Below are 21,916 nucleotides of genomic sequence, written 5' to 3' on the forward strand. Positions count from 1 at the left end.
AATCACTGATGTGTATTTTTTGTTGGTGGCACCTTTGTGATGGTGGCTCATTGAAGGGCACATTTCCAACCAATATCAGTTGTATTGGTAACCAGACAACCATTGAGAGTGGGTTAGCCCATCAAAGTGGCCGTATGCTTCTATAATTGCACATCAAGTCAGTGCTGTCTACATCTGTCTACTGCCTCGGAAATGAAACATCACAAAGGCAGCAATCTAATTGTCAGATTGATTTACAATCTAATAAGCAAGCTTATAATTAGGGATGGTCATGCCCCACAAAATCTCACTCGGCCCACCCACCCACCACCACACACCGTGCTCTCCGCCTGTGTTGACGCAACGTGGGATGCTTTTATTTGGAAAAGACTTCCGGTGTATGCATCTAATTTCCGGACAATTCACGTGGTTCTTGTGAGTTTGGTTCGAGCGGCTTTTGGGGCGTGGGGGCGGAGCGTGGCGCTCTGTCGGCTGGCGAGAGGCGGGACAAAAGCAGCCGAGGTATCGGCGGTCACGAACGGACGGTCGCCCTTCTCGCTCGTCTTCCCTTCGGTGTCTTCGCGGCCGTTTCCTGATGGCGACCCCGGCGGACGAGCAGCGGGAGCCGGCGAGCGTGGCCGCGCCATCGCCGCGCCACGGCGGCTGCCGCCAACAACACAACAGCAACAACAACAACAATAACAACAACAACAAAGACAGCGAGGCGGGGGAAGGCGCGACCACCGCCACCGCCGGCGCCTCGGACGGCGGCGGCAGCGGCGGTGGGACGACGTCGCCGCAGAGCCTCGGCAACGGCTCGGCGATCAACCCTTCCGGCGGAAACAGCGGCAAGTGGGTCCGGCTGAACGTCGGCGGCACCGTGTTCCTCACGACGCGGCAGACGCTGCTCAAGGAGCAAACTTCGTTCCTGTATCGGCTGTGCCAGCAGCAGGACCTGCACTCGGACACGGTGAGTCCGGTCCGAACACCATTCCACCCCCACCACCACCACCCAGCTAATACACCACTACAATGACCACTGCTTTTGTTCAACCAGACACTCAGCCCGCGGCGGATACTTAACACGCATGACTGATTCACCATCTAAAGTTTTGCTGCAATATATGTCGCTTGGTTTTGTTAGCCAATCCATTTCACATATTGGGGTCTGGAATAAAAGCCTTGCAATGCTGTTACACTTGAATATTATCAGTATGAAATGACTGGTTGACATTGTGTGGCGACAAATGTGATGGAAAATCCACTATGAGGGTCACAGCAGACCAGCAGTGACTCATTGGCTGGCAGTATAGCGGGCTAACATAGGTGTGACTCTTTGCTCTTGCTCCTGTACGTGGTTGGAATTTCCAAGTGAGAAATTCCAGCGCCACCGTTTATTTTGATAGGCATTTATCAAACCTGACTCGGGGATTGGCTGGAATATTTGTGCATGCCATGGCACGAACTCCTCAGGTCTGATGCTCTCAGGATGAGAATCACTGTTGGATCTGCCACCGAAGGAGAAGCACGTTTTTCCTACTATATTACAACGAAATTGTGTTATTTGTTGTCTACAGTGTCTTGTAATCAATTACTGTGAGTTCATTCTGGACCGGAATTGCAGACTAGGTGTAGATTGTCTCGTGTGCAGCCTCTCCTCTCCTCTCTTCTCCCCTGCTTTCCTCTCCTCTCCTCCTCCGTGTGTCTCGGCTTCATTTTGCAGTGTTAATGTAGCGAGTCAGATGGATGAACACGTGCCTCCTCTTCCGCAGGGTGCTGCACACTCACTAGCCGTACAGCTGGCATCTTATGGAGAGGAGGGAAACGCACGTACACACACACACACACACACACACACACACACACACACACACACACACACACACACATTGTATCCCCCCCAGTCACATGCAGGATGAACACACACTGAAGTGGGCAGAAGCTCCCATGAATTATGTAGGATTCTCTCATCTCCAAGCCTTTGATGTGCAATTTGTACGATGGGAACAGGCTTCCGTGCAGCCAGGAGTCCAGTGTAGATATGTGTGTGTCCCCTCCACCAAAAAACAACAAAACACCTGCCAAAGATGATTTCCATAAGGAAAACAGAGACCCCCTACCAGATGTATAGCCAGATCATTATAGAAATACTAAAGATTGCTGGATGAGATTAGATTAGAATAGACTATTTTAGAATAGAGCAAATGAGATAATTGCTTTAGTGATCCCGAGGGAAAATTAGGGATCCAGTGGAATGAAAACACAATACAGCTGTAATAGAGCTCCACCCATCCTCTAGGTAAATTAATTAGCAGCAAAGAACGGAAGAAACGCATCCCTTTACAAGTACTGTTGATTATCTAAAATATTAAAAATGTCCTTTTGCAAAATGAGCATTAACAGAGAAAAATGTATTGTTCTCAAAATGTGCAATACTATTGAAGTATAAAGTGTATTGGTCCAAATACAGATCTTTTCAAATGTCGAACATCTCTTTGTAACGCAAGACCATCTAGGGCCGGGCTTTTAAACACTGTGCCATCGATATGCAGTGAAACACAGTACAGTGTTCTTCATCGGTCTTATTCCACCGTCAGCCCACTTAACGTAACCAGTCGACTTCCTTTCCTTCATGGATAATGGAGTGGGAAGTACGAGGGCGAGGAGCAACCCTTCCAAGCTGCTGTGAGAAAACACAGAGGAAGAAGAAGAAGCCACCGCAGTTGGAAACAATGGCTTCTGCTCAAGCGGCAGTCATAGATGCGGATCTGGCGGCCGGTTTATCGGAACTGGATGGCATTTTAACGTTAAAAGACATCACTGAAGGATCCTCGCCCACATCGTCTCCCTGGATGTGTTGGATTAATAAATCGTGAATTGGGAAACCAAACTTTCCACCTGGTGTGGCAGAGCAGATATCTGTTGCTAGCCTGATAATCTTTTGAATTGAGCGATAGTGATAAAACATTGAACTGTAAATATGAATAGTTAAACAAACATTTCCACCAAAAATATTCTTAAATGATCTAGCATTCTGTCTATCCTTATTCCACACATGCTGTGTATCCGCAGGCTGTGTTTTTACATGGTATTTCAAATGGGGTCACATGTCTCCGTTGATCATGTACTCCTGCAGCCAGACGCCTGAAAACAAGTACCCAAACATGACTCAGGAGGTTTTTTTTGCTCCAACAGCCTCTGACTGTTCCCTCACCGCTCCGCTAGGCTCTGTGGAAAGAATATTCCCATGTGACCTTCTGCCTCCACTCGTCAGGAGCTCCCCCACACTCTGCCTGAAGACTCAACTCTCACGCTGGAGCTCTCTCTCGCTCTCTCTTATCTCACGTGCACACGGACACACACACTTACACAAACATAATGACACACCTACATCTCCCTACATCCGCTGTCAGTCACCGCTCCAACTCTCCCTGTTGTCATCGTCCTCTCCTCGTCGTGGCTTCCAGCTGCTGACTCACTACCAATAAGAATATTTCATCGCTTGTTTGTCTGCTTAATCGAAAAATCTTGAGTCTCGAGAGGCTTTTACGTTGGTTCCTCTGTCAAAAATGATGCAGTCCTCTGAAGAAAGAGGAACGGAGCAGTCGGTGAGGCTCCTCATCCTCGTCCTGAGGTTTGACCCGGGAGCAGCATGGTGAAGGCCGCCTCATGGCCAGAAGCTCCTGGATTCAGTGTCCTGGTGGAGGAGGAGTTTGCATTTTTTCCCTCTAGTTTCTCCCAGGATCGAAGAACACATGTTTTATGGCAAATACCCAATTGGAGTTATCCTCTTCTTTTGCACGTCCATCCGGAAGAGATGATTTAAAGGTTTTGAATTTTCAAAACCCATGCAAACGAAAACCCAGAATCTTAGGATGAATCTCACTTGAGGAGACCAATCTGACTTTATTTCCCTGTGAGTCAATGGGCATCACGATGCCTGCACTCTTACTAAGCTCTGCCACAGTCAATCTGGAATGAAGCGACGTGATATGGAAATACCGTTATGGCAATTCTTTGGTTCACTTATGACACAGAAAAGCCTTCTGTCCCTGATAAGACTGAGGCTCCACTCCAACATTCACACTAATCTGTTTAGTTGCAACCATTATTTACAAACACACTTACTTTTTTGGTCCCAGTCCTCTTGGTTTTGACGTAGCAGTGGCCTCATGGGGCGGCTGAGGATTGATGAAGATCCTGCAGGAGTTTGTGAAGGTGCTTTGCTGACGTCTTCTCTCTCCATCTGAGTTGTTTTCTCTATGAATTATTATTATTTTGGGCCTCCAGCTGTCTGTCTGACTGTCAACAAACACAGTGTTTCCTGTTTCGTGCTGGACGTACATTCTCTTGGCTTCATGGATCAGAACAGAGGAAAGTGTGGTTCTGGTTCCAACACTCGACTTGAACCGCAGCTGTTTTCTGTACAACAGTTTTTTTTGTTTTTTTTTGGAAATGTCCCATCATTCGAAATAGACTTGGGAGGACTATGATTGGTTCTTCAAGGTTAAGACTTACCGACTGAAAACACTTTAGATTGGTAAGATGGATGGCGGAGAGGCCGCTGGCTATTAGGAGTTTGTTTTCGCAACCATTATGGGAAATTACGGAAATAAAAAGCAGGGAGTGAAAGCACTGGAGGAACGCCCTTCAGAACGAGTGACTTTTGAGCTGTAAAATCCCAGAACCCCAGAAGAAGAATCAGTCATACCCACTTCTCTCACCAACTGTGCACTCGGACGTAAAGACATAAACAGATTAGACATATGCAGTTAACAGTTGCGTGCCGTAGCTAATGAGCCGGTGGAAACTCAACAGGTGCCACCTTGAGAAGGAGACGCCCCTACCTCCAACCTAAAATGAAGCAGCTTAAGCCGGTGTTGTTGTCTTTCATCTCAGAAGCTGATTTTTATCCGCTCTGGTGTCTCTCTAATCTACTGATGTTTGCAGATCTCAGCTCCTGACTGTTTTTCCCCCTCTTCTTTTGGCTAGGTTTAAATACGCACGCATGCACACACACATGCACACACGCATGCCGTCTGGCAGTGTGTGACCATTTAAATGAGATTACAGACACCTCAGCTGCTGTGCCCCGGCGCTGAACCAAACCCAGCCGGTCCGATCTGGGGCTAATGCCACTGAAGCTGACCTAACACCATCCAGAGCCAATTATGTTAAGAAGCCGAGGTGCAGTGTGGACGCTGTCGGCTCATCGGCCACCACACAGCTTCCCGCCACAGTTGATAAACATACCGTCGTATTATGGCAGATCTGTGATGATTAGCGGTGGTTTATCACAAGCAGGTAACACCAGCGAGATTATGAGGCTGACTTTCATCGGCACAAATGCTTCAACACCGCTATGGCCCTACCCCTACCGTCTCTTTTCTTTTCTTTTGGAGAGTGTCGATGTGGATTCCAACACATGTCTGGACTGGAATTATGACCTAATCTCTGCTCCGAGATGTTTTTTTGTAAGAAAACATAGTCGGTAAACTTGGGCAATCACCAGTCGTCCCAGAAAGCTCTGCTGGTATTTTGGTGCGTCAATCAGGTCAAGACGTTCATTGAAGGATAATGTTTTGACTTAATTGGTTCTTGTTGTTATTTTATTTTTAAATTTATTATTAACATGTGGAAAAAAGGCTACTGTTGAAATTTAAATCAGAAGGCTGCAAATTAAAATTATAATTTGATGAGTTTTTTTTATTTGAAATTTTGCATTTGTGCAAGTTATTTATTTCTTAGTATTAAGCTTTACTGGTTCCATATATTTAGTTAGAAGCAAAATTTGTTTGGGTCCATATTAAAAAAGTCACTTTTATTTCTATAAATATCAGTGTCGGCCCGCGACTTTGTCCTAGTTTTACATTTTTGGCCCCAGTGTGTATTGACTTTGACGCACCTGGTGTAAAGGAATTGACACTCGCAACGTTATGTCATCCCCGTAGGTATTGATCTTGAGGAAACAAATGAGCATTACCTTCTACTCTACTACTGTCCCTACACTGGAACCAGTGCACACCTCTCGATGTTCAAGAGCCGGAATGTGGCTCTGGCTGCGTGCGTTGGCTGACTGTGGTGTTGCCTCGCTGCAGACTGCAGCTCTGTGTGCTTGCTGTGTTTTAGGGCCCCTGCAGGCATGAGGAGTTCTAGCAGGAAGTTAAAACCCGAGTGATTGCGATGGAGACTGTAAACACATTGGGCTAAATAAACCATCTGTTGGGTGTTGCACTGCAGTCCACAGTATATATGAACATGGGCACAATGAGACATTATACGACGTTCTTGGAGCTGACAGGCCCAGTGTAACAGGCGTGTGTGCCTGTTTGTGTTGGAGGCCTCAGCTTTGCTGCCGGGGCCTCAGCAGAGGGACGCTGCAGTCACGTCTTGTGTCCTTGAGCCAATGTTCTGTAACTTGGTGACTTTACTGATTGTGCCCTCACCACAGCTCTTCATACCACTCTGGATATAAGTCGGTAATGGTGAGTGTGAGCGAGTCTGCCATCGCAGGTAATTACTGACTCAGTGTTAGGGAGCGGGAGGGCAACCGTGCTGCAACACGTCCAGGAAGCATTTCTGCCAGTGTTGTCGTGCCAGCGCTGTCAAGTCAAGTCATGATGACTCCGTCCCTTTAAGTACAGCCAGTGTTTGTTTGCTTCCCTGTCAGCTCCGTGCTGCGACCGTTTCTTTAGTGTAATAATTACACCTGGAATGCATCATTAGAACAGTATGATGCACAATATATATATTCACAAAGAACTGCAACAGAAATGACAAGATGAAGCCTTGCTGTGCTAGACAAGATGCTGCATTTATTTTCCTTTGATTAATATAATTCTCCATCTTTTTGCACTATACAGTTTGATGTCGTAATTATGCAAATTTCAATTAAGGTCTTTTATTCTATTCTAAGTCTCCACATTTTAACATCCTTATTGTCTTCCTCAGAAGCTCTTGACCGTCATATCCCATTTCATATTTTCTTTGTCCACTGCACAAACCATGTCGGAAATTTCCCGTGTTCATCCTCTTGTGTATTTCATAGTGTCTTTCTGTCACTCTATGTAGATGTAATCTTATCCATTTGTATTTTATTATTGTTAAACCTACTAAAAGATTTTTTTTCCTCGTGGCGTAACTCTTTTCACCTGTTTCAATCCTCCACTATCGTTTGACCTGCAAAAATCCCTCCTGCTGGGTTTGCAGGTTTCCCTCGTCTTTCTACTCTGTGCCAGCAGTGATTGCTTGAATTTCGGCTCCAACGGAGAAAGTGTGACGGACCCGTCCTCTACCTCCCCCTCTGTCCTTCCCCTGACACCTCACTCACTGTGTTGCCTTGAAGCACACTTCTCCTGAGTCCGACACTGGCGACGAAGGTCTGTAGGCCTTCATAATGGCGGCATTCATAACACTTTTCTGGAGTACACTTTTATGAGGTTCGTACGGGCTGTGGAATGCGTTGCACAACCATTTATTTGCGTTTTTCTGAAGTTCCTCTGTACTTTGGAACAGCAGCGACGCAGGCCACTCGAGGTCAGAGGTCAAAAGGTGTTTGTTTTTTTTATTTACACACGTCACGCGCTCCAGTCCTTTCAATGCAGAATTTATTTATATTGCAATGTTTTTTTTTTGTTTTTTTTCTAGTTGTATTGCATTTTATACCTCTCCTAATTGTTTGATCTGACTATCTATGCAAAATTCACTTCAGGTGAAAAATGTTTGGTTGAAATGCAAGTTCCTCTTTCTACGATTTTCTTATTTTTCTATATTTTGGCTATGTACTGTATCTGTTATATTTATTTTTTCTTACTGTGATCATTAGCCATTAACTTCTATTAGGACCTAATGTATCCAGTCACGACAGCTTAGTATTTATTACATGCATTCATTGCACTTTATATAATGTATATGTATATTGATGCTGTTTCCACTGATTGTATTTTGATATTGTTGATATTTAATATTGAAGTTCTCCACACTCGGTTGTGCGGGAATTTTTTTGTTGTCGTTTAATTTGGACTTAATTGTCACCCTCTGACGCACCTGCCGAGGAAACAGACGTGTGAAGATTTTTGCCTTTTCTGGTTAAAGTGTTAAAAATGTTTGTATCCGGCGGGAGCCGTCACGATAACTCGTAATTCCTACTAGAAAGTCCTCCGAACATTCCAGTATGAGTGAACGTTGCATCTTGATTAGCAAGAAGCCAGAAATAAAAGCGATAACGTGCCCGGGTGCAGGATGCTGCTGGAGGCGGAGGTTGGCTATTTTTGGTTCAGCGCTGCCATAAAAAGAATCAGTCATGTGAATAAATCAGCTTCTGCTATTGAGCCAAAGTGATTATTTCTCTTTCGCCATCAGCCAAACGCACACTAAAACACACTCTGTGGCCATAGAGGCCAAAGAGACCCTGTGGCCACCACGCACACTGTGGACGGACGAGGCTCCAGCCTCTTGTCCCACACATTTCCTGTCGACATGTGGTTCTCTTCTACTTTTAAGTGCTCGTCATGAGCAAGAGTAGAGCGCGTGCGCATATCTGCGTGCGTGCGTGGTTGTACGTTAGCGAGACGTCACCACGCTTCAGTAGCCAGGGAGACTCGGGGACTCTGGCGTGGTTGTGAGAATGGGGCCGTGGACTCCAGCCAGGGAAGTGGCTGCTGGAGCGTCAGCGCAAGCTGCCACGTCTGTTCAGCTGCACTGCTGGAGGAAAGTCTCGTGAGAAAGGCGCGTATGAGGGGAGGAAGCCTTTCATGGACCATTTAAAGAACAAACAAATGCCAAAGTGACTTCTATGATTCCGGCATTTTGACAAAACCACAGCATCTGAAGTCACATCTTTGTTGATTGAGTACAGTATTGTTTTTAAGATATGTATTATTATACATGTATTTAAAATGTTTAATGTATTTCTGACTTGATGATTGGCCTAGATTTTCTTCTTGGTGGAAACACACTCAAAGAAGATGCAAAACACAAACCCTGACCCCAGGAGAGTCGCAAACAAAACTCATTGTGGTCAAGTCACGGAACTGTCTTTTGTTGTCGTGCAAATTCATCCCACTGATGTCCATCCACCCCTGGGCAGCGAGAGCTGCCTTGGCAAGATGAAAATAGCCGTCCGGGATGTTTTTTGTTTTGTTTTCTACACCCCCACCCTCCCAAGGTGGTGAGGTTTTATATCTAAAAATACTCAAAAGATTGCAAGGAAAAAATTCCAAAGCTTTGGGGAAGTGTTTGAGGAGTCAACAGCTCACTGAGAAGCCACGGAATGTTTGGTATGAAGTGCTGACTAAGCACGTTTCCATGTCTTAATGTGTTGCAGGATGAGACGGGAGCCTACGTGATCGACAGAGACCCAACTTACTTTGGTCCCATCCTCAACTACCTGCGGCATGGCAAACTGGTTTACAACAAAGAGCTGGCTGAAGAAGGTCTGTGACACACTCTCATGCTGCTCACTTGACCCGCATCAGTCTTTTTTTTCCTGTGTGTAATATCTTTCCTGATTTACGGTTTTCATATTGGTAAAAGCTTAATAAACTGCCCATGAATATATTAATAAAAGTGTATACTCGCAGTACAATAAAAGTAATTTCCTACCCATAGAACAGTTCTCATACATATATATGTATATATATATGTGTGTGTGTGTGTGTGTGTGTGTGTGTGTGTGTGTGTGTGTGTGTGTGTGTGTGTGTGTGTGTATATATATATATGTATATATATGTGTGTGTATATATATATATATATATATATATATATATATATATATATATATATATATATATATATATATATATATATATATATATATATATATATATATACATATACATATATATATATATACATATACATATATATATATATATATATATATATATATATATATACATATATATATATATATATATATATATATATATATATATACATACACTGTGTGCACAATTATTAGGCAAGTGACTATTTTGACTATATCATCATTTTATCCTTAATTTCCAACCCCAAGCTGTATAAACTTGAATGCTAAGAGGATATAATGCATATTAGATGATGTGTATTTGTGTAACGAGAGAGGGTGTGGCCTAAGGAGATCAACGCCCTATATCAAGGTGTGCATAATTATTAGGCAGATTCTTCTCCTCAGGAAAAATGGGCCAAAAAAGAGATTTGACTGACTCTGAAAAGTCAAATATTGTAAAAAAGTCTTTCAGAGGGATGCGGCACACTTGAAATATCTAAGATATTGGGGCGTGATCACAGAACCATCAAACGTTTTGTAGCAAATAGTAAACCCAGTGTGGACAATCCAGCTGCCTGACAGCGCTTTTAGTATTTTGGGTGAACGCTCGCATCTTCTAATAAACCAATGAAGAAGAAGGTAGACAAGGTATCCAGGATTGTGTGCGCAGCCACCGTAGTTCGCTGGCAAACTTGGGGGGATGAAAGAACACTGTAGTCTGAAATGCAACCACTTGATGTCGCTGTTTCTTCTTCAAAATTATCCAAATATTACACACTTGACCTTTAATGTAGTTTAGATGGAAACAAGGAATTTTCTCTTTACTGCATCTTTCAATGGCATTCCAGTCTCTCATTTGCCAGCCTCTAGTAGCACGTTAATGTAGAATATACAGTGTCCTGTGTGTAATGATACTTTAATGGGCTGAGGCTGTTCTTCTCGTTCCCAGGCGTCCTGGAGGAGGCTGAGTTTTACAACATCACCCCACTGATCAAGCTGATCAAGGAGAGGATTGTGGAGAGGGATTCTAAAGCCACACAGGTATTGACACGAGAGGTTTCTTCTCGATGAAGATGACGTATGGTCTGTTCGAATTTTGAAAGGTCGCATGTTGTGCCCTTCTCGAGTCTTTTCATTCAATGTTCCAGTGAAGTATTATTTATTATCATCCAAAGATAGATAAATAAATAAATGCTTTGAATCTCTACACATATAAATATAAACGCATATTTAGCCCTCTGTTTGTTGTCTCCTGCCATAAAACGCCTGGTTTTATAAGACCAGTGCTTCTTTACCTTCCACAATGTTTGAAGGGGGACAAGAACAGGGCTGATGATGAGGTGACGTCATCAGGGAAAAACAAGTGGGGGAAAATGTCATTCCTAAGCTAGGTGGAGAGGTATATCTCCCTTTGTGACCTCACCAGAAAATTACTTTTTTTAATAAAAAAGAAATTCTGTGGAGGTCATGGCATTTTTTTTTAGTTTACTGGAGAACATTGATAGGGAGCATCCTCACAGGCGTATTCGCAGACACTTCCTCCACGCCTACTGTGCTCCGCTCCCTCTCTTCTCTTTTCCTTCACTCCCTCTCTTCTCTTTTCCTTCACTCCCTCTCTTCTCTTTTCCTTTATTCCCTGTCTTCACTCCCTCTCTTCTCTTTTCCTTCACTCCCTCTCTTCTCTTTTCCTTCACTCCCTCTCTTCTCTTTTCCTTCATTCCCTCTCTTCTCTTTTCCTTCATTCCCTCTCTTCACTCCCTCTCTTCTCTTTTCCTTCACTCCCTCTCTTCTCTTTTCCTTCACTCCCTCTCCTCTCTTTTCCTTCACTCCCTCTCTTTTCTTTTCCTTCGCTCCCTCTCTTCTGTTTTCCTTCACTCCCTCTCTTCTCTTTTCCTTCACGCCCTCTTTTCTCTTTTCCTTCACTCCCTCTCCTCTCTTTTCCTTCCCTCCCTCTCTTCTCGTCTCCTCCGCGGCGAGTCTGCGTGGCTCGCACCGCGCTACACGTGACGGTGCGAGCCACCGAGCTGGTCCGCCTCCGTCGTTTCCTCTCTGCCGGTGATTTCACCCTCCTCTGCTTCACTGCAGAGAGCCGCTCTCCTCTGTTCCTTCTTTTCTCAGCATGGCTGCACTGGCTGCTTACATAATCTCCACAGCGCACCCCCACTGCGGCTGCCTGCTACTGTACTTCAATAGACCCGCCGCTCACGTTCGCCCCAGGTTGAATGTGCCGCTAAGATATTAAGGCAGCAGATGTGCTGCCCCTCTGCTTGCCTCACTGACTGCCACAGTTCATCCCTCAGCGATGGCTGTGTGAATGAGATTGTTGGTGGGGGAGGGAGGGGAGAGAAGCATGTTTGTGTCTCTATTCTCTAGATTTTGCCTCATAACAATTTAATCTCAATACATTTTTGCTGATTACATAACCGTAAAAGGGCGACACGTTGGTGCAGTGGTTAGCGCTGCCACCTCGCAGCAAGAAGGTCATGGGTTCTGGGACCTTTCTGTGTGGAGTTTGCATGTTCTCCCTGGTGTCTGTGTGGGTTCCCTCCGGGTTCTCCAGCTTCCTCCACACTCCAAAAACATGCATGTGAGGTGAATTGGAAGCTCTATATTGTCCGTAGGTGTGAGTGCGAGTGGTTGTTTGTCTCTATGTGGCCCTGAACTGATGAACTAGCCACTTGTCCAGGGGGTCACCCTGCCTTTACCCTATGACAGCTGGGAGAGGCTCCAGCAGAACCTCAAGACCCTGAGTTCAGGAGAAGAAGCGGGTATTGAAAATGGATGGATGGGTTGATGGATGGATGGGTGGGTGGATGGATGGATAACCGTTACATATTTCTAGGTCAATCAGTGCAACAATAAGTTTAAATTTTCCTCGTAATTGTGTTGCTTGTGTTTTCAGCTTTAATTCTAACTCGACCTCTGCATCTGTATCTTCTTCTTCTCTTCCTCCTCCTCCCTCTCCCCCCCTTGCTCTTCCTCTTCCTCTTTCCCCCTCCTCCTCCTCTTCCTCTCTCGTCCCTCAGCAGGTGCCGCCCAAGCATGTTTACCGAGTGTTGCAGTGCCAGGAGGAGGAGCTGACCCAGATGGTCTCCACGATGTCGGACGGCTGGAAGTTTGAGCAGGTCAGCGTGCGCGCCTGCAGAAAGCCCCGCACCGGACTGCTCTGGACTGTGGGTTGGACTCACGCTGCTGCTGAGCCTTCGATCTCGACCCCTCCTTACCCCTCCCCCTCCTCTTCCCACCAACTGTCCTCCACCCCCCTGGCCCTGACCTCACCTGACCTCAGCCTTGTTATCTGCACTCCCTTAATCGCCAATGCCCAGTTTTCACTGTTGTACCTGTAATTTCTTGTAATTGTAATTTCTCAGTTGCACTCTGCGAGATAGAAAGAAAACATGCCACCTCAAAATCATCAGTCAGTTTTGGTATATAGCTTGAAGAGTTCAGAAACCAGAAATATCGCACAACCTGCAGCTATCCTGGAGAAGCTGGATGCAGTCGCTCTCTGTTCTCCATACACTCCATTTAGAAGTAACACAGCAGGAACACAAGTCGTGTGTAAAATGATGTAGGTTACAGTTAAGCGGGTAGGTCATTTCCATATTTGGAATTGACCTGCGGAGTTAGTTCTGATTAATCTCTTTGTTCTTTTTTCCACCAATTATCCATAAACGCCCAAAACGGTTAGACCAGTATTTATATCAGCACTGACCCTCAATATTCTGCGAACACACGGCAGCATTTGGCTGTACAACAGTTCAACTTTCATTGCGATAGTTTAAAAGTCAGTGTTTTCTACCTGCAGCCTAGGAATCACGATACATTATAATTTATTGCATTATCACTAATTTGCTTATTATAATCCCCTCTGTCCTGCTGCTTTGGCCCTGGATTCCACTGCATGCTGCTGCACAGCTTTGATTGGCACTGGTTGCTGCTGAAGCTGCCCAGCTGTTTGTTTTGCTGCTCCCACAAGTAACAAAGGCTTTTTATGTTATTTTGTTTTGTTTTGTTTTGTTTTGGGTTTTTATTTAAGCCCAATGCTGAACCCTCTAATCCCCAATCCACCATGACGCATGATGAGAAGTATGGGATTTCTCTGTTCAGACCCGGTTTTAGCATCCATCTTTAATAAATACATGACAAGTCAATGGTATATACTTTACCGCATATGTACAGCGATCGATTGTGTCACAGCAACAATTCGCTAAAACAGGAATTAAAGAGCACAAGCTGCCGACTTCATTAACTTCACTCTCAATGTTTCAGCAGCCTTTTTACATTCTAGGATCCAACATCTAAAATATCCACAGATTGACGACCACATCATCACTCTCTGAACCAGGAACAGCGTGGCACAATTGGTTCTGACAGGACCTTTTTAGATCCTAGCATATTTAGCCCTATGTTTGCAGCCTGTCACTGAACACTCGGTATTAGCTTCCTGCTAGAACTGATGCTTTACTATCAAAAACTAGACAAGGGCAGGACCAGGGCTTGGCTGGTGGTGGTGTCACCAGCCTGGTGGAAGTGTCAGTGCTCTTTGTGACATCACATAGGCCTGATGTACAGAAGTTGACTGTTTTAACACACACACACACACACACACACACACACACACACACACACACACACACACACACACACTCTGATAAGTGAATAAAGCCAAACTCAAGGACAGACTTTTCTCCCCAGTCTTTGACACATGTAAAGGACAAAGTAAATGTTACTGAATTAGGGGCCTTTGATCGTTTTCTTTAATGATACATTTAAAGTGGACAACTTCCAGTCTCTTTAAGGGGATGTGTGACATGCTTAGTATCGAAATGTGATTGCAAATAGTTTTCCTGACACAATTCAATCCATCAAGTGAGCCAGATCCTCAGGATGGACTGATTGATGGACTGATAGACTGATGGACTGATGGACTGATGGACTGATGGATTGATGGATGTTACCTTCGGGTCTGAAAACACTGACAGTGTTTTGATCTCCAGCTGTGTTGTCGTCCCTGCTGTGAAGTGTCCACACACTCACTCTGCGTCTGTCCTCTCTCCCCTCCCTGCGTCTCCCAACGTCCCGTCTCCCCTCCTCCTCCACCTCCTCTTCCTCTCCCTCCTCCTCCTGCTCTTCTTCCTCCTTCTGCTCTTCCTCTCCCCAGATGGTGAACATCGGCTCGTCGTACAGCTACGGGACCGAGGACCAGGCTGAGTTTCTGTGTGTGGTGTCCAAGGAGCTGCACACTCCCGGCTCGGGTCTGGGGACAGAGCAGAGCCACAAGACCAAGGTGAGTCTCTGCATGCTTCTCTTACACGCACATACACACATAGAATGATACGCCGTGGGTGTGTGTGTGCACGTGTGTGTCTCTCCATTCATCATTGAAGTGGAAGTGCTTTGATCGTCTCTACTGAAACGCTCCAAATGTCAGTGCCCTCTTTCAAAATGTCATTCACAAAACCTTCCCTCCCTCCATCCATCCCTCCATCCTTCACTCAGCTCTTCCTCTCACTCCTGCTCTGTCCTCCAGTCTCTCACCCGTCATCTCCCACTCTCCACCTGGATATATTGACCTATATCTTCTCCATCTCCTCATTGACTACCTATCAGCCTTGTCGCCGCTGACACTCATCGCCATGTTCATCTTTATTTTTTCTTTCTGTCCTGTCCGTTCGTTTGTTTTTGTTGTTCTTTTATTTTGTGTTCTCCTTCTCGTGCCGAGCGAAGCTGGCAGAGATGCAGGAGGAGGATGCCGCGAAGGATGAGCAGGAGGAGGAGGATGAGGAGGAGGGAGGGAGAGATACCGCACCCAATGAGTGGCTTAGGCAATGAGGGAGTCATGTTTCTTTGTTCCCCGAGGCAGGCTGGACTGGGTGAGGACCTGCGCTTAGTGGGTAGAGCTGCTAGATGTGTGTGTGTGTGTGTGTGTGTGTGTGTGTGTGTGTGTGTGTGTGTGTGTGTGTGTGTGTGTGTGTGTGTGTGTGTGTGTGTGTTTCTCTGTGTGTGATGTCTGCTGCACTGTTTCATGGCACTGCATTGAGTTCTGACCTCCAGGTCTTGACTTCTCTTCAGCACACTGGTTCACAGTTCAAACAAGCAAACAAACAAACAAATGCAGTGCGTCTACAAGGAAAACCTCGAAATTGAGCAAAACTATCGACCGTTTTGCGCTTTTGGTATTGAAAGACAGGCAAAGGCAGTTGCAGTCTTAACATTGAAACAACAAACGCCTTCAGCTTCCCACTAAAATTGAATTCTTTGTTATACCTTCCACAAGCTTGGACTAAAACAAAATGCTCTCAGAGATAGCAGTGCCCATTGTGACATCTTAAATGGCTGATTTCCAGAAGTGCGTGTTTCACAAGGCACACAGTTTCAGAAAAGTGGGCCAGTTAAAAGTAGAGCCGCATCTGGTGCTGCTTTTATTTGCTTATATCTGCTTTCACTTAAAAAAAAAAGGCTCATTTTGAGCAAATATTTTCTATTATATTTGTGAAAATGTAAGATGGACCATTTCCACTAAAATTGGAAGAATTGAAAAAGCTTGAAAAGACAAATCTCACCCCTGAATTTTTTTCACATTTTAAAAAAAAGCAGCCACTGTCGACTAAGCACACTCAGTTTGGGTTCTGTGCAGCCGTCTCCGGGCCGCAGGCGTGACCCGGCGCTGTGAGCCGCTGCTATCGATCGCCCTCTGTGGCTGGCTTCATTACCGATGCTGTGACATGAAATATCTCTGACCTTTTAGCGCAGCAGCAGTGCTAGTTGTCCTTCCCCACTCTGTCTACACACTCTGCACAATACGCAACACACGCACACAAACACACACACACACACACACACACACACACACACACACACACACACACACACACACACACGGAGCTTTCAAATATTAAATGGACACAACACATACAAATACAGCTGATCTCCTTTAGACAATGTTTGTTTCTATTCCTGTTCCAGCCATTGAAAGCACCGCTGGGGTCATTTGCGCTCATCGTGTCTCCATTCACATCGTCGCCATCATCCAACCACAGCACACACTGTCTGTTTCCAGTGTGCCGTCGACGCGTCCTAACGTCTCTTTTTCTTTCATCTTTCAGCTTTTCCAGCTCCACGGCTCTCGGATGTAGAAACGCAACACTGCATTTTTTTTCTCCTCTGTTTTCTTTTTTTGACATCGTGAACGATGTGTTTCCGTGCGTTACATCAAAATAGATCTGCAGTGTCTTGTGATCAGTTCAAAGGACTACCAAAAAAAACCCAGGCACAAGATTTCACAAAAAAAAAAAGAGCTTTCTTCCAGTCGGCTGCAGCAATATCAAAGAGCATTCTTCAGTCGAGATTGTGTCGTTTCTTGAGATAGTGGTGTTTTTAACTGTGCGCCGATGGGACATTGCCAAGGCAGGTCATTGATCTTAGTAAAATCAGAACCAAAGATCCAGATTATATCCACCGTGGACAGAAGTGAGCTGGAAGCAAGTATTACTGATTATTTAGTGTCAGGTCGTCATATCATTAACGGAGGATTATAAAGAGCTCATAAAAATTCACCTCCAGCGACTTCAGAGCGTTTCGGGATCGTAATGGTTTAACGCCGGTGAGATGTGATTTTTTTTTTTTTTTTATCTTTGCAATCTGGGCTGGAACGAGATTTTGTTCCACTCACGTGGAGAGATTCTCACAATCACTCAGCACATCCTATGTCTCCCTACTTTGGTCAGAGAGTCAATCATAAATGTGACAATAACTCTGTATTTCAACAATGACTGTAGCATTTCCAAAATTGGTCCTTTTTTTTGTTGTTGGTTTGTTAGTTCGTTTGTGTATCCACGTTGTCAAACCACTGTAGACTCTGTCTGCCACAGTCACAGTAAACCACTCATAAAAAGATTTGGAACAGCCGAGGCAGGTGGGGTCAGCTCAAGGATCCCTGTCGCAGCGAATGTGTGTCACTCTGCAATGAGGGAAGCCTTCAGCGAGCATGTTCACACACACACACAGCGCTATTCCAATGTGAAGCCGGTTAAGATCATGTTCCGCCAGTAGGGTTTTCTACCTAATCAGACTGGGGCTCACATTCAAAGTGAGCGATCATCGCATTAAGACTTATTATTACTGAATCATGTAAACTCTGACCGTTATCTTTACCCCTGCTGGGTTTTTGGCAGCCTGTTTTTCAGCTTTTGCCACGATTTATGGCACAACACGGCCGTTTACTGGTGTGGCCGTCGGACACAAGTCTTGCATCTTCACTATTTCCTCATGAGAGCAGGTGTTCTCTTCCAACTGTGAAGTAGAAGAGGCAAAAAAAAAAGAAATAAAAAAAACAAAGATTTTTTTTTAAACTGAAAAGCATTAAATCTGTGCGCCTAGCAACCATGTTATGTTGGCTGACCAACATAAAGAGAAAATGTTTGCCTTCGCTGTTGTGCAAGTGGGAACGAGCTGTGCACATTCTGTGTTCTTCTAAAATAGAAAGAAAGAAAGATCAGTGATGGAGCTGCAGCAGCCTGGCTCACGGTGGCCGTTCTTTATTTCTGTGGTTTTTAAGGGTATCTTGCAGTAGACTCTTCAGCACGCTGATTGGCTCTTTAATACAGACACTGACAAAAACAAAAAACAAATGAAAAGACATTTTAGATTCTGGAATTAATATTTCAGTGATCCAGCTGCATTGCAAGGTTAGGAGGATTGGGGCCTGGAAATGTGTGGAAATGCAGCGCAAATCTCAAAATTCTGGTCCTGCGTGTTATACAGAATTCTCTTCAACTGTGTTTTCTAAAAAAAATAATATGTCCCTTGCTTGTCAGAGAACCCCACAAACATCCCAGAAAAGGAAAAAGGTCCATATTTCTCATTATCTCCACTATCAGAAAGTGTGCAAAAACACAAGCTACCAACTGAGACGTTGACCACTTGTGTTGTCACAAAGGGCAGATACCCCTCCCATATGAGTGACAACAGCTGGGTGTTTGTTCTCTCTCTCTCTCTCTCTCTCTCTCTCTCTCTCTCTCTCTCTCTCTCTCTCTCCCTATCTCTCTCTTCTGGGGCAAACTCATTTTTACCTCCTTCCAAACTTTTAAAAAAGCTCTGACATCTGACGTAATGCTGACATTAGCGTTAGCAAACAGAGGGCTAAAGATGTTGTTTCATTAAGATTTTTTTTTTTTGGGGGGGGGGGGGTGGATGGGTGGGAGCAATTAAATAAGAGGCGGCTCCACGGGAGTTCAGCATTCAACAAACAAACGAAAAACATTTCTCTCCTCCATCCAGAGGTGGCGAGAGGAAGACTCGGGAGGCGAGGCTGAGCGCCATCTCCCGGATGTAGCAAAGGAAGAATTCCTGCTAAAAAAATAAAAAATAAAAAAATAAGAGCGAGCTGCGGAGTCTGCCGCAGTGCAGCTGTAACGCTCACGACGCCAGTGACAGGTGTCTTTTGTCAACCTCTGTTGGCAGCTGGTGGGAACTGCACCGCAGTTTGAAAAATTCTATCCGACTCGAGTCTTCAAACGGGGGTTTGTACTGTATAGGAAGCGCAGCTAGCCAGGGCTGATTTCTGGGTCTGTAAAAGGCGGGATTAGTCCAGAGTGATACCACCGGTTGATGTCATAACCTGCGAGTGTCTGATGTCGGTCGCCGGTTGCTACGGCTTGCACTCCCCAGAAAACACATTAAGCCCAGTGCCAAAGGAAAGTTGTGAATTTGCGGCATTGCGCCATAAAAGGGTAAAATATTCGGACAAAACATTCCAACAAACTGGTAGTTAAAATGCCCAGTGCGTTAAACTTAGCATCTGATGGTACACAAACATTTTGCAAACAATGTAATGTTAGTGACTGCCTGACCAAACTGCATTTCAAGCCAGTGTTAGTGTGCATTGGGTCTTTAAATGCTAATGACACCTCTGTTACCCTATACAAGCCCAATGCTGTGAAGATGAGGTTAAATTCATCTTGAGCACAAAGTGACAGGGTACGGCCACTTGTTTGGTTTTTTTTTAAATTGAATTCAGTCATAATATTATAATATTGTTACAAACAATGCCACTCACACACAAATCCAAGTTCATGCAGTCATTTCTTTCAAAATAATTGACAGGGCTATTTTCAGCGTGGTCTGGGGTTGTTGTTTTTTTTTCTTCTTCTTTCTCTGCGAGGTAGAACCGCACTGATTGTGGGTTGTTTCCTAAATCTGTTGTTTTCTTCGGGCCTGAGCCAAAGCCACCTCGTGTCTCCTAAGACCTCGGCAGCCACACAGGGTGTGGGCTGTGAGCAGCTTACGTCTGATCCCACCACCCGTGCAGCTCCAGTCTGACACACAGCACACAAACACACAGAACACAGCCGAGCTGCTCTTGCACAGGCAATAAGCTGTTAAGAATAACAACCTGAGACAATCGACAAGACAGTAACTAGAGTTAACTAGTGACTTTTTTAAGGCTGCAAATACAATGTGTGTGTGTGTGTGTGTGTGTGTGTGTGTGTGTGTGTGTGTGTGTGTGTGTGTGTGTGTGTGTGTGTGTGTGTGTGTGTGTGTGTGTAATATAAATCTATCCATGTAAAATAGAATGAAAACGTGTTTTTCTGGACCATTTTATTTTTATTTTTGCACTACCTTATTAGAGGAATTAGGAAGAAGTAGAGTAGATGATGGAGTGACCAGTGGTTTCTCACCTGTACTGATAATCACACCTGATGTTACACGACACATGGCCGTGCGTCCGTCACCTTTTCTTCCTTGTGAGTCAACTGCAACTCGGATTATTCGGTGCCTTGAGTTCAAACATGAGACGGTAAAAGACTGACTTCATAAACAAAGCTGTATGTAAATGCATTTTTTTTAATGGCTCTGTTCACATATGAGTCTATGTGTGGGTACTCTAGTCAAGGTTCATGTGTGTATGTGTGTGTTTATTTTCTTGTAGTGCACTTTTTTTTTTTGCTTTGAATGTTTGTTTTTTTCCAAAGATGTTTGAGTGACACTTAAATAAGCACACTCGCACACACAGTTGTGTGTGTGTGTGTGTGTGTGTGTGTGTGTGTGTGTGTGTGTGTGTGTGTGTGTGTGTGTGTGTGTGTGTGTGTGTGTGTGTGTGTGTGTGTGTGTGTGTGTGGAGACAACAAGCTGTTCTGTACATTGTCATCCTTTTTTGTAAGTTTTTTTTTCTACTTATGCTGTATAATTTATACGCTATGTTTTAGGTCCATCAATAGAAATAGGGGTTCCACTCTTTAGGGAGTTTAGTCGTGTCTTTGTCAACTATGAATGGTTTTTATTTCTTTTTCTACTTGATGATGATTTTTTTTTAGACTGCCATGATTGGTTTTGAGCACTGTAAAGAAACATGGATATTCTGGTCTTCATACACATTTCTCTCACTAAGTAGACAATCCACCCGAAGCACTTTTTCCCTCAAAGAAAATCCATCATCGTGTCATTTGATAATTTCAGTCTCGTTCCTTTTTTTTGGACTGCTGGATCCACTTCTTTTTTTTTTTTTTTAATTTGTCATCTATTTGTTGAATTTTTATTCTGCTGTTCGTTGTGTTAATAGCCACTAGTGTGTTTCTGCAATTTGTTTCATTATTCTGTAGGGGGTGGGGAGATATATTCTGCCAGGCAGCTGTGGATGAAGCACTGTTTTTAGCTGATGCTGGATTTTGTTTTTCTTTCTTCTGTCCGTAGAGCCTCAGTGTGTGTATATGTAAGTGTGTGCGCGTGTGTGCGCACCCCAAACACAACTTTGTGACATTTGCATCCTAACGCCTCAGATAAACCTGCACATGCTATCAGAGGGGCCTGTGTGGGTTGATCCTATTAAATTGTGGCCACCAGGGCCTGATCTCAACAACACAGTTTCAACAGTGGGACAAAAAACATTTTATACATATATATATATACTGTATATGTATGTACAATGTAAATGAATGTCAACATTCTCAACAAAATAATAAATCTTTGTTCTTTTTGATTTAAAAAAAAGATTTGGAAAGCCTGTTTTTTAAAGCGCACATTATAAACTCGCTTCATTCACCACACACTTATTTTAATAATAATTAACACCTGTTAACCATTAAACATCCTGTGTTTAGGCAAGTGCTCATATTTGCTCTGTTGTTTCATTCTAAAGCTTTAAAGGTTCCAATAATACATCCTTTACTTATTTTTCTCAATCCATAA

At 44.3% G+C, this 21,916-nt stretch overlaps 1 protein-coding gene across 5 annotated transcripts; it reads left to right on the forward strand.

Moving 5' to 3' along the window:
- The first annotated feature begins 430 nt into the window (after positions 1-430).
- kctd17 (potassium channel tetramerization domain containing 17) lies at positions 431-21,718 on the forward strand. Of its 5 annotated transcripts, none has more exons than XM_076034769.1 (7): positions 436-949; positions 9,305-9,413; positions 10,677-10,768; positions 12,754-12,900; positions 14,892-15,017; positions 15,458-15,603; positions 16,837-21,718. In XM_076034769.1, exons 1-6 carry the CDS (start codon positions 575-577, stop codon positions 15,560-15,562), a joined length of 954 nt encoding a protein of 317 aa, XP_075890884.1. In that variant the 5' UTR covers positions 436-574; the 3' UTR covers positions 15,563-15,603; positions 16,837-21,718. The 5 variants fall into 5 exon arrangements, with proteins under 5 accessions (XP_075890883.1, XP_075890885.1, XP_075890884.1 ...); XM_076034772.1 differs by having other exon boundaries at positions 12,757-12,852; XM_076034771.1 differs by having other exon boundaries at positions 438-949; positions 12,754-12,852.
- Positions 21,719-21,916: the final 198 nt, after the last annotated feature.

Source organism: Nelusetta ayraudi, unplaced genomic scaffold (assembly GCF_046127955.1).
Source record: "Nelusetta ayraudi isolate G7.1 ecotype Tasmania unplaced genomic scaffold, CSIRO-AGI_Nayr_v1 ptg000042l, whole genome shotgun sequence".
NCBI lineage: Eukaryota > Metazoa > Chordata > Actinopteri > Tetraodontiformes > Monacanthidae > Nelusetta > Nelusetta ayraudi.